Genomic DNA, 17794 nt, shown 5'->3' on the forward strand with positions numbered 1-17794 from the left:
ACAGAGCGAAGCGCTACCACTCAGCCGTCTAGACATATACCACAGATTATTAAAAAAAAACAGTGACAAACGGTATACGGTATAATTTTGTTAATAAAACTGGACAACTCGTTATTAAAGTACGGTTTCAATGATTTTTAAGCAAAAACACAGTAATTATGCCACTTAACGTTTTTGTACAAAAGTAATGTCGTGGATAATCTATGATATAACTACTGTATTTTTGATTGGAATTAATATTTTTTTAACTGCGGTGAAAGAGATGAATCAATAATTGTAAAACTAAAAACTCCATCCTGCAAGATTTGTTACTGAATATGCTGAAAATAATGAATAAGCATATGACCCTTGAATACATCCCCATGGAAATTTGATAATGTAAAATAGTCAATTGAGTTTTCTTTTTCTTAAAATAACTGAATTCCCAATAGTTTGAAACAATTAATCCTTCCGCTAAGGTTATCTGTCTGGACCATGCTTGTGTGGACGATCCTCAAGTTTAAGCTATCGAATTTTGTCACTTTTACTGGTTAATTGTTTTTGAAAACATATTTATGTTTTTATTTACTTAATGAAGGGCTAGGCAGTATGCTTCACTTTTTCCAAAAGGAACATTTTTACATCAAACTGTCTCTTACAATTGTTTTTACATAAGTACTTCACGATTTTATAGAATTTCCACTAGATAGCAGTTTAGTTTACAGAAATATATTATTGTTTATCTAAAACTTTTATTGTTTTTAACAAATACGCTTTCCGGTACAATTTGAAAAAGTGGCTCATCACTTAATTTACCAAAGATCTTTAATTATAAAAAAATAAATAAAAGAATACAAGCTTGGAATTTAGTTTTTAAATAAAATAATAAAACACCGTTTTAAAAATAACATTTTATTTTTGTAAAAAGACTAGAAAACTGTACAAATATATATATACACAAAATCTTCTTAAGTGCAATACATACAAAATATATCACAAATAGTTTTTTTGTTGGATGCAGTGTAAAAGTTCGTATAAAACATAATTTTTGAGAATAAATAAAAGCTAAAATAGTATAAATTAATATAAATAAAAACAATAAGAGTTTTTATAAAATATAGTGTAAAATTTGTAGAAAAATATTTTAAAGTAAAAATTTTGATCAATAAATAAAAATCATAACATTATAAATTAATAAAATGAAAAAATTATAGACTAGATAAAAAAGTGAAACAAAAACTAATTTTACTTAGTAATAATATTTTACTAAAAAATTAAGTTTTAATGTTTCAATAGCTCACTTATAATATTAACTCATACAAAAGTAAATATCAAGTTAATGGTTTCTTATGCAATATAATTTTACTTGGTGCATTAATTTACTGTACAATATATAAATTTTTTGAAGGCACACTCTGTATTACTAAACATTAGTAATTCAATGAATATAGTAGTATGATTTTTTATTATTAGGATATACTTTTATGTTTATGTAACAAAATCTGCTTAAATAGTTATCAAGTGTACATAATTTAAGCTATTAAAATATATCATGCGTATTATTTTATTACAAAATATATATCATTAAATAGTAAAGATTATTGTCTTATATCAAAAATAGTTTTAAAAAATGGAAAAATCTTTTCATAAACAATATTCAATTTTATATTTTAACTTGTTAATTTTTAAGTATCAACAAATCAATATAATAATGATTGTGAGTATAAAATTGAAATAAATTTTGAATTATATTATATAAATAATTTGACGCCAAAAAAGGATTTAGGTTAACTCAACTTTACTGAGATAAATTAAAATAAAATTATCTGTCCTCAATTGACATTATAGAGAAATTATAGTAATTTTAAGAGAAAGTATGCAGTTTAATGGTACTATCCGACTTCACCAGTTATAAGGTTAATAATCTTTATAGATTAATTTTAATATAAAGGCTAATCTTTTTTATGCAAGAACATTATATCTAAGATACAATGCTAGAATTTTCCATTTCTTACATTATGAAACCAGAATATTTTAAGATTATGATCACAATTTAAGAAACTTTTTACTTTTTAGAAGACAAATAAAAATGCTTTTCTTAAACATTTTATTATGCAAAATAAAGTATATTTCTATGCAATTTTTTCCATAAAAATACAATTTTTAAAAAAATATCTTTTTGATCATAAAGTTTCTTAAATACTTGATATAAATAGTAAGTACTTTTAAACAAAAAGGGTAAATGTTTTTTTTTCTCTAACAGCTTGTTTAGTATAAGGTGTTCTAAGACATATTTCTTATTTTATTATTATTAGTTATATCATTTCAGACCTCGGTAAATTTTTAAAATGAAATAATGTGTAAATATTTTTTTAACTGTCTAAGATGCTTCTTAGAGTTGCAACCTTCGTTATTAGAAAAATATATTTTTAAGATAGGATGGGAATAAAAATTTTCTGTTGTGGTTTTTTAAAAAACTATAATATTAAACTCTATATGCAAGTAATAAACTATTACTGTGCCTATCTATCATTGTCAATAAGCAAGCTCTGCACCCCATGGTCTGTATGGCCTACCAGTGGAAGCGCCATGTTGATTAAATGCACCTGCGCTTCCATAACCACCACTAGAAAATCCATGTCCTCCAAGGTACTGATTGGAACTTGACATTTGAGGTAGAGAAGGTACCATAGATGGCGCAGATGGTGGATGCTGTACCAGTGTCATACTTGATGACTGTGTTGTTGAGGTATTTACCGGCACATGATTGGCAGAAGATCTTGTACAATGTCCTGATGGGTTAAAGGAATTGTCCATATGTTGACCCAGTCTTGCTGGCTCGGAATATGGATAAGAAGTTTGTAGTGATGCTTCTGGGATTTGGGGTCCCATTGAGGCTGATGGGCCTGGATATTGGGGCGTAGGAGCTGGTGGCAGGGATGAAGGGAATGAAGTAGGGTTCCAGGTTGGTTGTACTGACGTTTTCAATGACAGTTCTCTTTGAGCTGAGTAACACTGAAGATGGCTCATGAGTCTCACTCTTAGAGGATCTTGCAAGTCCATGCCTTCAATTGCAACTAAGTAACGTGCTACTTCTGATGCACATTCTCTGAATCCAATAATATGGTAATCCATTGCAAATTTATGGGGATCAAAAGATAAAGCATCAAAACCTGGAATAAAAGAGAAATTGTTGAAATAGATATCATGTAAAAGTTACTACAAATTCATGAAAAATTATCTTAATTCAAAAAGTGCAGGTGATAAGTTTTAGTAGTATATATATATATTCAATTTAATACTATATCCTAAGTAATTAATTATTTTGTAAGAAAAATCGTTAAATTACAAAGGCTAAGTCCAAGAAACATTTTTATGACCGAACAATTTATTTTTATGAAACAGTGTAATTATAATGATATTCTCATTTTAAAAATTGCTTTTAATTAAAAAATATATTTATAATAAATGTCATGCGTATCAAATTTTCTATTCACTACAGATCTTTATTACCAATATCTGATTTAAGAAGTCAAATAAATATTATAAATTTTTTTTATTATTAATCTTTAAAAATTTTACGATATTGCACCATTAAATGTTGATAAATTGATATAGATTAAATTCTAGAAGCATTTGCAGTTTTAAATAACGGTAGTAGTTTTGAAAGCTTTTTTACATTAAGTTAATAAGACAAACGAAAATTTTTAAATAATATTTTTGCAATTAAATAGAAATTTGATATAATGCAATTTCAATTTCACCTCCTATTAATATAAATAAATAAATGAGATTAGAAAAGAATGTTACCTTTTGCATGAAGCATTTTCAAGTGATCCACTGTTAACTGAAGAATTTCTGCTTTTTCTAATTTTGCTGAACCCTGCAATATAAGGTCAATGAAATTAAAATTAAAAAAAAAAACAGTTTAAAGTTATTTATTAACGCAAATGGCTTTTACTTCAGTTGATGATTTTTCTAATTATAAAGTCCTTAACTGATTATGCCAAACATGCCTAATTTTTAAAACAGGACAGTAAGATAATTGATTGAAGTAGCAGGAAATTATATTAACCATGAATTGTAGACTTAATTAGTTTAATTTTATAATGCAAATTATTTAAATTTAGTAAACATGCCATTTAAGTACAAGATCGTAAATTATTATTATTTTTTTTTAATTTTTTATTTTTTTCCATTTTTTTATTATTTTAGTAATATTTTTAATACTATGAATCATATTTATAATTTTAACTAATTCCGCTTCTTTACAAGATTCAATTTAGTTTTGGTAACTTAAAGAAATGTTAGCAGTTTTAATATAATTGTGCACTACTTAGTACTAAGGCAAGATTTAAAATGAAACTCACAAAAACGGTACTCATGAGAGTTATTTAAACTAAATTATGGAAAAACTTGTTAGAAACAAAGAAAAAGTTCAGTTAATTTGAAAATTCAGTTTTCTCAAATACTTTATTATTTAATCCATAAAAGGTTTAAATCACATAAATATTCGAAATAAAAATAATAAAGGAATGAAATAGTTTCAAATTGAAGAATTCACCAATTGAAGACAAAGAGATGAATTGGCATAAGTATAGATAAACAATGCATTAAAATTTTTTTTCATTAGAAATTTATGTTGCAAAAACTTTTATTTGACATTTAATTATGTAAAATAGATATTTATAGAGCATCCATAAAATAAATGTAGTTTTATTTGAACAATTTAGTTAATAATAACCAATCATAACAAATTACCTGCTTTTCGAAGGCTGCCGGGACCAATCTTCTAAGTTCTGACAACGAACTGTTGATTCGATCTCTTCTCCTTTTTTCAATAATCTAAAAATTTGAAAAATAAATAAATTTTTATGATGCATGTGATCTAAAAATACATAATTGAAATTAAAGTAATAAATTGCAATTTAGATCTGTTTCAAACAGGGTGTTAAAGATTAAAAAGGTGATTTTAGTTAATTAAGTTTAATTTTTTTTAAAAATTATTATTTTAAATAATTAAAAGAGCAATCATAAGGATAATTCACCATTCTTTTAAATTGATTTTGAAACTGAAAAGAAGAAAAAAAAATATTTCTTAAATAAATGTAATATCTGACACAGTCATGTTTTACAATATTATTATATTAATAAATTTAAACTTAAATGTGTAAAAATTATGCTTGAATGTTTAATAACTTTAAAAAGGAACTTAATATTCCTTCAACTAAAAAAAATCATAATGTTTTTCCTTTTTTTAAATATATTTTTCCTTAAACTTAGGTTTTAAACTAATATTTTTGCTATTAAAAAAAATCCAACTATAAAGAATAATACCTAACTAATAATAAATAGTAATAAACTAATTCTTACCCCTCGTCTTCTTTTCCTGTTCAACATTTGGCAGCTATCATTACTTTGTGTTGGTGTTCTGAAAGAGATGAACATGTTTAAAATTCGATGCAATTAAAAACATAGAACTTTACATTAAGATTAATTCTTAAACATATTAATAATATAAAATTGCTGGTCATATATTTCAGAAAAATTGAAAAACAAGGCATGCACAAAATTTGTAAAACTAGTTTTACCGCAACATCATTTAATTCGTCAAGAAATTGGAAATTATACATTACATTGAAACTAATTACGAAATAATAGTACGAGATTACACGAATTATATTTCAGAATAAGCAGAAGTAAACAGACGCGTGTAATTTCTGTAAAAATAGTTTTTCCGCAACAACATTGTTTCGCAGGAGAAACTACTTGAACGAAAAAGCAGTTATCAATGATTGAAATAATAAAATCCTCGAGCTTCCAAGATAGATTTATTCAAAATATAAATAATAGTATGAAATTACACGGATTGTATTTCAGAAAAATAACAATTATCAGAAGTAAACAGACGTGAAAAATTTTTGTAAAGCAGGTTTCTTCGCTATAACATTGTTCCATAAAAGAAATTATTTCAACAAAAACACAGGCATCTATGATAGAAATAATAAAATTCACGGGTATCCAAGACTAACTTATTTAAATATAAATAGTAGTATGAAATTCCACGGATAGTATTTCAGAAAAATCACAGTAAGCTTAAGAAAACAGACGCGTGAAATTTCTGTAAAACTAGTTTCTCCGCAACAACATTGTTCCGTAGGAGAAACTACTTGAACAAAATCACGGGCATCCATGATTGAAATAATATGAAATACGCGTTTTTGCTTAAGTTAGTAAATTCCATAAAGCTGGTTTTACTGCAACAACATCGATCCTTAAGAGAAACTATTTAATTGATATGTGTGTTTCTATTTAAAACACGCACATCCAGTAAAGCAAATTATTTAATTTTACAGAGAATATTAATTTCTCACTTAATAGTTTTTAATGACTTATAATTAGACAAAAGACAACAATATCAGTTAAGATTATTGTGTAAATCAATTAATTCATTAATATATTTGTAACAAATTTGCACACGCATTTCTAAAAAATCACAATAAACAGAAGAGTAAAAATTCCGTAAAACCAGTTTTACAACGGCAAACTTTTACTATATAAAAACTTCTTTAATAAAAACACTGATTTAATTGAACACATTATTTTAAATTTTACATATAAATTACTCTTGTAATAATCGCGAACAATAATAGAAACTGTGGGATAACAAATTCTTTGAAATTAGTTTCATTACAACGTTATTATGCTGAGGTAAAGCTTTTTATGGTACAATAGTGATGTAGATCTGTAGAGAAATTAAAGAAGCAATGAAAACTTCTTACGAATAGGCTGTCAAAAATACTGTAAATAAAAGAAAATTATATATTTTCTTATTAATTTAGTAATTCTAAAATATATAATTATGAAGTTACAAGCAAGTCTGTAAAACTAGTTTCACTGCAATAGTAGCATTCTGTAGGAGAAATGTGTTAGCAGATAAATATATGTTGTTACATATGGCTTTATAACCAGATATTTAGATTGTAAAGTAAATATTAATTGCACATTTTTAAATGATTGAAAATAAAAATAAATTACCCAATGTTAATAATGAATAAGAGAAAAATAAACAACAGAAATATTTTTGCACTTTTAAATAATTTATGCTCAACTAATGCGTACTCGTAAGGAAGTAAAGATTATACCAGCCTTTAATTTAATTTGACACGAAATAAAATTAAAAGTCTCAATTTATTGTTTATAAAACGAAATAAGAATATCATGTATGTTTATAATTTTTCTTTTCTAACTTAAATTGTCATTTTCAAACTAATAATGATAATAATAAAAATAATCAAAGCTAAGAATACCATTTACCTGAAAAGCAATCAACTTATTCTTCAGATAAATATCCTTGAAAAATTTTACATTTTTATAAACCATTTTTAATGTGATTTTTCGCAACTTTATGAAACATGAAGGAATGAGTAAAATTTTAATAAAGATATATTTATTCATCTCATCATATCATAAAATTAAAAAGAAAACAAAACAATCAGCAACTTTAAAAATTTCATTGCATATCATATCGAAAAGCATATTCCGTTATTAATAACCGAAAAGCATATTCCGATAGAATTAAAAATGAATGCTTCCAAAAATATTCCAAAAGAATATTCCATAATAATTAAAAATGAATGCTTCCAAAATTTAGGAAAACCGCTTATTAAAAGGGTAATTTAATTGATCTGACGAAGTTCATTGAGTCCATTTTTTAAAAAAAAAATCCAACTCCTTACGAGGAAAAAGGAACAACTTGATTGTTCGTTGTCCACTTACCCTTTGGAATCATCGCCAAAGACATCGTCACATTCAGAGTCCATATCACTGAGATTTCGCTTCATGTCTACCTGCTTTGAGAATGGTTAGGAAGTTGTAAGGGGTGCACAACACACGACCAGCACTCGCCAAGGCACACGAGCTTACTGAGTTCAAACTGTACCGCGCCACGCGACTTGTACTTCCTTCGTCTATTGTGGAACTTTGGCTGAAACGTGCATTGAATGAATGGGTTTCCATACGAACGTACGCCAGGGCTGGCGGTCGCCAAAGAGCAGGTGATTTGCCGTGAAGAGATGATGGGAAAATTGCACCGTATGGCTGTTGTCACAATATTTATTCGAAACCGTTTTATTTATCACAAACTCTATATCAGCAAATTTTTAATTGAACTTAAATAAAGTGCCTGGTAATCGCTAAAAAGTGAAAGAAAAGTTTATTTTACATGTTTCATTCAAAATTAAAGTAATTTAGTATAAAATATATTATCCTTTTAAAGAATATATTTCAGTTCACAAGGTCTCCCATAATTGTTTTTAATTTCATGTGATATTTAAAGAACTCGCAATATTTCTTAAATACTGTTGAATATATATTAAAAATTCTATAATGTGTGTAAATTCTTTTTAAATGAACATTAAATTTTTATTATTAAAACGAAGGTCTAATGATAATTAAAGAGTAAAAAAAGCTAATTCCATAAATTTTATATAAATTGACTGAATTTCAAATAAAATACGTTACTGATTTAAAGTATTTGCTCAGCTCATTAACCCCTTCCTTAATTTTTCTTAATTTCTCTTGGTAATTTTTAAGAAGTACGCTTTATTTTTATTCATTTTAAAATTAGGAAAATTAGTTCCCAAAACTTCAGTTTTTTAATTAATAAAATAAAAGCTTTAATAAGTTTTTTTAATCTATAATGATGAAAAAAATCCTTTAATAATTTTATAGAATTAGAATGTGTTTTGAACTGCAGTTGCAAAGTTTTTTATATGAAGATATGAAAAAAATGTGCATTAGATTTGAATAAACTAAATGTTTGTTTTAACGAAAATAAACACTAAATTTCAAAATATATTTAATAAATCTAAAAATTAAATATTAATTTTATGTTATTTAAAATTTGAACTTTAAACTTAAATAAAAAATCAATTCATGATTTTTATTAAAGCTATTAAAATTTGTAAAAGTTACTAAGAAAGTTTAGCAACTTTAATGAAAGAGCATTTTAAGTGTGAATTTAGCAAAATAGAGAAAATTATCCCCATTTATGAGCTTGGTTGAATAAAATCTTTCATAATTACAGTTGACCATAACATGTTTTAAGTTCCAAGTGAATCAAAAAATATTTATAAGAATTTAAAATTATCAATTTTTAGTATCTACAAAGAAAAAAAATTATACCTTATAAAGAACGCATGCTTAACTGTTTAATAAAAAAATTGTATAAGAAATATACTTTTCTATCATAAGAGTATAGTTCCAAAACTGGTTTTATCAGTAAATTTTTCTTGATAAATTCCGTATTATAAAGATTTCTTTATGAATCTTGCGTGTAAATCATTATTTAAATGTAATTTCGTTTCATTTATAAAGTTATGTAAAGACATTTATTTAAAAATTGAGGCTTGACATTTTGAATAATTTACTGAAATAATCAGTGCTTGACAAAGCTGTTTTTAAACATTTTCTTCGTAAATAAAATCTAAATTTAAATATTAATCTCATTCAGAAATTTTTAAATTTTTTTTCTAAGCTTTTTATTTTAATTCATGATTTATTAGTTATATTAAAAGTATTTTTAAACATTTTTTGTAATTAATATTTGTAAATTAAACTTTTTGTAAAAAAAAATCCATTTTTCCCGCAATTTCTTTTTTGAAAATGTTTTCATCAGCTTTAAAACAGAATAAAATAAAAATGACAAGGTATGGGATAAGTTATAATGACATTTTTAAGTTGATTTTAAATATTAATATGGAATTGCCTTTTAGGGTTAATGATAAATATCACACAATTTTTATAAAAAAAAATATTCTAGATTTGCTGAGAAATTTATTATAAGAAATTTTCAGATGTATAAAATTAATGATAATAAAAAAGCAAAATTTACGTTCCACTTTTGGATTATTAGACCCATGTCTAGGTCTTTAGAAGCAACTGTACATTTTGAAACAAATAGAACCAATTATACATTTTAAACTAATAGAAAAAAAATAATACTGATAAAATAGAACAATAAAGAAGAATAAAATTATGACAGTAATTGGTGTCAAGCCCTTTACAAGTTAAAAATTTTTATCTAAAAATTTGAAAAGCCCCACGTCCTGGCTTTTTTTATAATTAAAAAATCTTCTACTTTTCGGATTAGTTATTTTTTTCAGAAATGAATAAAACAAAATAAAAGCAAAAACTATTAGATTAAATGGTATTTTTTAATTAATACTGATGTTCTTTTTTTTCTTCGTAAACAATAAAAAGTAAATAAAATTTAAAAGAAAAAATTATGTAATTGAATGCTGCTTTAAGATTTTTTTTTTTTTTTTTGCAGTACAATAATAAATAAACGAACTTTTAAAACAAAATTTAGTTGAGTGATATTATTTTTTTCATGAACTTAGAAGCTGTATTTTTATTTATTTAAAAATAATGACAAATAAGCAAAATTTCTTAGCTTGCATAATGTTTTTAAAGAGCTCAGAAGCTACCCTGCTTATTTTTTTTATTTCTGTTAAAACAAACTTAAACGAAATTTGATAAAACAAAAGTTCTTAGATTGAATGAAAATAATTTAATTAGCAATGATATCTGAATAAATGGAGATGCAACCTATAAAGTTTTATAAAAATATTTTAGGCTACTCTTTAAAATATTTTAAATTCTAACACTAATTCAATCCTACGGGGGGAAAAAATTATAGTAGAAAAATTTTCAATCTCATAAATCAGGAAAAGTTTGCCAAATATGCAATAAAAGTTTTTTATTGGCAACCCTGACTGTGAGAAAGTTAGAAGATCCGATGGAAGTCGCGTGTGTTGATTGGCTGGCCTCTCGCCCAGATGTGTGCGGGTGGTTGCATTCGTGAGCGTGGGATACTCCACTTATTTAGACCTCCACACTCCCTATTTTTTTTTATATATCTCATCTCCCTCCTCCGTATAATCTATTTGGATATAATTTTGCTCTCTTTTTCTCACGCCGAGAATCCCGAGCACGTGGTAAAGGTGGATTTCGTGATAAGGCACGACTCTTAACTCCTTATCTCCAAACTTTGGAAATATCTGCTTGTATGGTGTGTTTGTATAGCTTTTTTATTGTTAAGTATTTCAGTAGACCAGCATATTATTGCATAGAATAGAAATAAAGCTCCGTGTTTTTTTGCTATCTAAATCTAACATCTGATGAAGAAGCTGAAGGGCGTGGGAAAATACAAAAACGTTTTTTTTCTCTTTACTATTTACCTGAACATAATGATTAAAATTGACCAAGCCCGAACGATTCTGAAAAAAAAAGAAAGAAAAAAAAAATCTGAATTTTATTTAGTTTTATATTTTAGAAATAATAAATTGATATTATAATATATTTCATTCATTTATTTTCTTTCTTTACATTAATTATTAGTTTCCAAACTATACACATTGATGTAAAGTGCACAATTTAAAATAATCATACACCTTAATAACTTTTGATATAATGATTGGATTTTCATGTACTGGAACTCAATCCTTAATGATTCGAAGACAATTCATTATTTCAATTAATTCAATTATTTATGTTACACAAAATCTCTACAAACTAATCCTTAATTTATTTTAATTCTTTATTTTGCAAACAGATGTCAACTTTTTTACATATTCACAACAACTGAAACTTAGTCATAAAAATAATTTTTTGTTAAAATTAAAACGTAGTTGATCACTTAATTATTTCGACTGACATCATAAAAGAAGCAGTTTCTCTTCGTAGAGCATGATCTTTTTTCAAATTGTCCTACTCTGATTAATCTCAGCAATTAGGTCTTCTTTAAAAAAATGAACATTGGTTTTTCTATTAAACAACACTTTAAAACATACAAATATACTTTTCTGCTTTTTACACAGTTTCTGTATTTTAAAATTTGGTTCTAAACTTATTCATTCTTAAAAATAAATATTTCGGACATTTTTTTAATTACTTTTTGAAGTAAAGGTCAAAAATTATCTGTGGAATTCTGTATTCGAATCCTAATATAATTCTATTTTACCGTACCAAATAATAAATATTGATAACAAAACTTTTTTTAAAATAAATAAATAAATATATTTGTGTTTTATACGTTTAACGGATTGTTTCTATCTTAAAATTGTTCATCTGTTACAGGGAGCGTAGCATTTTTAAAAAGTGCTTAAAGGTGCTTATTTTCGTTTTTTAAAAGCCTTCAAAGGTGCTTTTTTCATTAGATGTTTTTAAAAAGTGCTTAATTTTCCCTTTATCCAAATAAGATTTTTCCTTTACTATGTTAACTTTCGCTTTGAATTATGACACAGCTCACATTGTTCTATTCAACGTTTTTACAATTAATTCAACCCCAATCTATTTCGGTGTGTTGTCAGTCCGTAACGTATGAAAACAACTTTCGTTTTTCATGATTTTTGACAATTGTCATAAACAATGCCAAAATATTTCTTTTTAATGTTTTTTTTTAAATTTTTTTTATTTTTTGACAAGATGGTTAAAACAAGATAAAACCGTTCAACAAACAAGTCAAAAGCGTTCCAACCCTGCTTAGTTATGATATTTTTTTAAAGTGGTTAAAAATATTTTTTGAGTGCTTGAAAAGTGCTTAAAAGGTGCTTATTTTTTGTTAAATAATTTAGCTATGCACCCTGTATTATGATATTAGTTCTTTTTTACCGCTTCACCAACTTGGCTTCCAACCGCTTCCAACAGGTGGTTGTTATATTATTCCAACCGGAAATATTATGAAACGCTTTGTGAATTTTTGGTTCTTCACACTATTGGCTTGTTGCTATGTGATTGATACTCACTTAGAATGAATTAAAATTAGTTCCAAAAATATTATTGTGACTTTTTCTTTCAATTCAGTTAAACCATCTGTCAATAATGCTTTTGATATAAGCTACAAAATTTATATAATATACTTATATATTGTTTTAAACAATATTTTAAAACGTTAAGAATTGTACCAACATTTATTTTTATTCTGCTTACATCATAATTATTGTACTTTATTCAAAGAATTTTATTTGATATTTTTAAAATTCATATACAATGCAATTTCTAAAACTGCCAATATTTTGTACATAACAACAATTTGCACGCACAAAATTTACGTGTGCTTAGAAATTTATTAATAATTTGAATTTATAAATTCTAAAATGATGCTACTTAAAATCATTACGTTCAATTAATTGAAAATATGATTAATCTAACGTAATTTATGAAGAAAACGAAGTACCTAAATTTAATACTTTGTTTTCTTCACTATACTTATTTAATATTTTTCAAACATTTATTTATTAATAATAAATATAGAGTTCTGTTAACATTTTGTAACGTAATGTTAAATGATAGGGAAACTTTACTATTATAAGTATTTTATAAGCTTATATTATAAACTGAATAATTATATTATAAGCTGTTGAAATACTTATACTAATGTAAGTTATTAAATTAAAAATTAGGATCCCGAAAGAGCGCCATTTAATGTGTCGATATTTTCTCAGAAACTAATGTTATTTTTTTTCTTTTTGTCTTTTTAAAGAAACTGCTCGGGTAGGAAGTTAATCTACAGTAATAGTTTTTAAAATGTTCATAATTTTAAGAGCAATTAAATATATATATCATTTTATAAGCTTAAATTATAAGCTAAAAAATTATTTTATAGTTTAATTTAATAATTATCGTTATTTTATAGGCTGAATAATTTTTCGCAGTATATGAACTATATATATGTTGTTGTATGTATGAACTATATTTCATATGTTGTTGTATAGATGAACTATATAGTTACTTATAAAAGAAGCATTTTATAAGCTTTTTAACTTTATGACTGATTTTACATTTATCTCATTGAAAATATTAAAGCTGAGTTTTAGCATACTTTAATATAAGAAAATAACAATATATATAACATTATAAGAGATGAAAAAAAAAATTAAAGTTATATTTTTATTTTAAATAGTATTTTTCTCAAGTATTTTGTATCAATTTGCAACTATTAAGGCAAGCTTTCAATACTTAGTGAATTTCCCACACTTTAATACCCACATATTAACCCTTGTATAGTTTCTTTTCCCGCAAGCTTCGACCTTTTCCCGCGCATTTCATGGTCGCGTGCTCTTTTGGGGAATCATGCGTAGGGGAGAGAGGGATAGGGTGATTGTGTGTGAAAAATCAAAGAGAACCGTTCCCAGGATGTGATGCGGGGTGGTAAAAGAAGTGTGTTTGATGTTGAAGAATATGTTCTATTCTTTCATGGAATATTTATTCCTCACACTAGTGTTGTGGGTGCGAATGTCTGAGCGATAAGAAGATGAAGAGCTACGGAGTAAGTATTTATGTAAGTATGGAATGTTTCACTTTATAAAGTTTCTTTGACAGAATCTAGAAAAATTTATTATTTTTTTTTTATTTAACTTACATTTTCATAAATGTTTATGTAATTTAGTAGATTTAAACATAAACTTAGATAAAGCCTAACATTAATTGTTAAATGTAAAAAATATTATGATGAAATAGAATAAAAAAAAATTATACTTAGAAAATTCTTTAAAAATATGCATATATATATATTTTTTTTTTGAAGTTAAATTGTTTCATTTTTTTAATAGTTTAAAATTGCTTTTAATGCATGCAATATTAAAAAAATATTCCTGCTACATTTTTAAAATCCAAAATATAATTATATGAGCTCCTTAATTATCATTTTTAGAGTTTTTACTTTATTATTTTTTAATTAGAGTAGCAATTTAAAAGGCTAATGCGTTTTTTTAATATTAAAATTCGTAGAAATCATTAAAAATTGATTTTAAAAATTTTAAGCGTTATTTTTTTTGTTTATTTTTCATTAGAATCTAGGGAAAAAGAATTCACTTTAAAAAATGAATTTAAGTTTCATAAACTGTTTAATATTACAGTTATTTAGTTTAATATTGTAGACATGCAAGTAAGTATCAATTAAACAGAAGAAAACAGAAGAAAATATTAAATTAATTTGTGTGTTTCAGATAATCCAAAATTATTTTACTTCTTAAATTAAAATATTTAATTTGTAAATAAAAAAAATCTATATTGAAACAAATATTTTATTTTAATGCCTCTGCAAGATTAAATAATTAAAAGGTTTTATGATACAGTTTTTTATTGTCAGAATTGAATTTCTGGAAATGGAAATGTAGAAAGTTTAAATTCCATTGAATTTAAAATTTAATATATTTCTTAAAAAAAAACAGAGGTACGTTTTCTTAAAAAAATAATAAATTCTTAATAGTTTTTATATTCTAAATAGAATATAATCGGAAATGAATTAGGCAAGAAAAAGCAAATTTATTTGTTAAGAAACAATTTTACTAACTTTAATTTTAGATAGTTCTCTCTCCTTAAAAAACTTTAGAGGAAAATAATAGCATCTATATAGCTTATTTTTTTAACAATAAATCTATTTCTTAACAAGCAACATTTTAAATAAATTTTTTGAAAAGTTTTATTTTTTGACCTTATATAATTATTTGTTTTATTTATTTTTCAATTTGCAGAACAGTAAATGGAATTTTAAAAAAATTATGTTTTAATCAGATGAAATTGATAAAATTAGTTTTTTAAAACATAAAATTGATTATAAAATTCTAAACCAATTAAAACTTTTTGCTTTAAGAAAAGTTCAAATTATGTAAATATGTAATTAAATTTTGTATTTCTGACATTAATTATTGTTTCAAAAATAAGTTTCAAAGATTTACTTTTATAAACAATATTGTAATTATCTTTGATTTTTAACTGTGATTTTCTTTTCTAATGTAGGGTAAAAAACATATGGTTAAAATTTTTTTTTTGAATTTTACCTGTATTCGAATGATGTTATTATATGGAATACTATTTAATGATTTTCGCAGGGATGAAATTTTGAGCTAAGTCACTGCCGTTGTCTGAATGTGATGTAATATAATTAATTATTTTAAATCATCAATAGTTAGATTAGTATTATTAACTAGATCAATGTTAATACAAAGAATTTAATTCAAATTCATTTCACCACCTAACTAAGTGTTAAATGGAAGGGAGAGTGCTGCACCTAGATACAATATGAAAAATAATTGTAAATTCCATTGAAGGAAAAAACATATATGTCTTATAGAAAAAAAACTGTTTAATGATAAATACGATTTTTCTTCTGTTTTTAATCATTACTCGCATGCTGCGAAAAATTACCTTTTTTATCAGCAGAATTTCTCCGTTTAAAGTTGTTTTTCAAAAAACAGTTTTTCTCCGTTTTCCATAACAGAAAACAATTGCCTGACATTTTTATAAAGGTGGTCCAATACAGTATTAAATGCTTTTTTTCACTTAAATATGATTTCAATAAGTAAGACTTTTGAGATAAAGACAGCTTAAGATTTCTTTTTCATAACAACAAGCTGGAGCTTCCGTGGTGCAGGGGACAGAACAACTTCCTCCCGGTAGTGTGGCCCTTTTATAAATCTCGGTATTTACTGGTCAGGTGAAATTTACGCTTGACTAGCACAGACCTTAATAGATTGTTTATTAAAATAATAGTACTTCTAGCTGATCAGGTTCGCTCCCGGGATTGTAGCGAGCTGGACTGGTAGCCAGACGTGGACTATATACGAGTAAGGGTTTTGGAAACCTAGGTACGTGTCCACGTCTGGAGGGGAAAAAATACTTATCTACTTTAAAAGCGTCATCTGTTTTTAAATAACTGTATTTTTCTGGGAAATAAACGATTTTGTTCTAGCACCACCAACTGACAGTTTTTTCCCCTGTAAATTTAACAGATTTTTTTTTACAGTCTATCATCCCAGAACAGTAACAATTTCTAAGAATATTTTTCCCATTATGATCGATGGATTCAATAGATAGCACACATTATCAATAGATTGCACACTGTAAAGAATGGATACTCAAATTTCACGAAACTTTCTTCGTTATTGACGAAACCGTTTCCTGGTATATGCTCCGAGCGAACTTTTCGTCAGAGTGACGAAATAACTGTCTTCATTTCTTCGAGGAAATAAATTTCGTCAAAAATAAAGAAATATTTCATCATTCCATTTTTTTTCTCCAAAAAAATAAAGCCCTTGTAGTGCCTAATTTATCTAAATTTCTTAAGAATCCCCTATCGTAAACACTATATATCTGGGTCAATGTCACCTTATAACACAAGAAAGGCAAATAAAACTGAGAGATAAATTACATCCATGCCCGAAGCGGGATTCGAACCTGGGATCTTTCTGCTACGAGGCCAACTCCTTGCCCAGTCGGCTTATTTCGTCTCTTTATTTTCGATCGTCCAGTTATCATCATTCTAGTTAACTATCTCCCACAATGCACTGCGGTGAGGTTTCGAGTTGAAGAAGCATATTTGTCATATATTTGAGAGTTTCTGTTTCATCAGAATTTACGTGATTTTGTGACGGGATAATTCTCAAAATTAACGAAATATGACTCAAGGATTGCTGAATCGTTTAAAGTGAGAGTTTCTTTCTAAGAGTACATAACAGAAAAAAATTATCGTTTTAGAAATTAGCGTAGAAAGGAATGAAATAATGTTTTTGGAAACATTGAAACAATGCTTTTTCATTTTTTAAAATTAATTTTCTTTCAATTTCATTTGCATTTTTTTCAATTTATTAAACTATTTAGCTGAATTTTGTTTAAATATTGAAGAGAAGATTTTAAAATGTTTAAGTTATGAGAAAATGACTATTGGTAATTTTGACTAACCACAGTTTTGATTTTATTTAAACTACTAGGAGGCTCCGCCCCGTGCTCGCTAACGCTCGCCAACCCCCGA

At 25.7% G+C, this 17794-nt stretch overlaps 2 protein-coding genes across 3 annotated transcripts in view; one reads left to right on the forward strand and one right to left on the reverse strand.

The window, feature by feature from the left end:
* The window catches only part of RpS27 (ribosomal protein S27), a 324227-nt gene that overhangs the window by 222240 nt on the left and 84193 nt on the right, over positions 1–17794 (forward strand). The window lies entirely within an intron of this gene.
* Positions 1662–7956, reverse strand: LOC107456910 (hairy/enhancer-of-split related with YRPW motif protein). Of its 2 annotated transcripts, none has more exons than XM_016074888.3 (5): positions 7759–7956; positions 5353–5410; positions 4741–4824; positions 3790–3862; positions 1662–3152 (listed from the first exon to the last, which is right to left on the reverse strand). In XM_016074888.3, the coding sequence occupies exons 1-5, from the start codon at positions 7821–7823 to the stop codon at positions 2515–2517; spliced, it is 918 nt and encodes a 305-aa protein (XP_015930374.1). In that variant the 5' UTR covers positions 7824–7956; the 3' UTR covers positions 1662–2514. The 2 variants fall into 2 exon arrangements, with proteins under 2 accessions (XP_015930374.1, XP_015930375.1); XM_016074889.3 differs by having other exon boundaries at positions 2225–3152; positions 7297–7763.

This window comes from Parasteatoda tepidariorum, chromosome 4 (genome assembly GCF_982258835.1).
Source record: "Parasteatoda tepidariorum strain Cologne lab strain chromosome 4, Ptep-v5.0, whole genome shotgun sequence".
In the NCBI taxonomy this organism is placed as follows: Eukaryota; Metazoa; Arthropoda; class Arachnida; order Araneae; family Theridiidae; genus Parasteatoda; species Parasteatoda tepidariorum.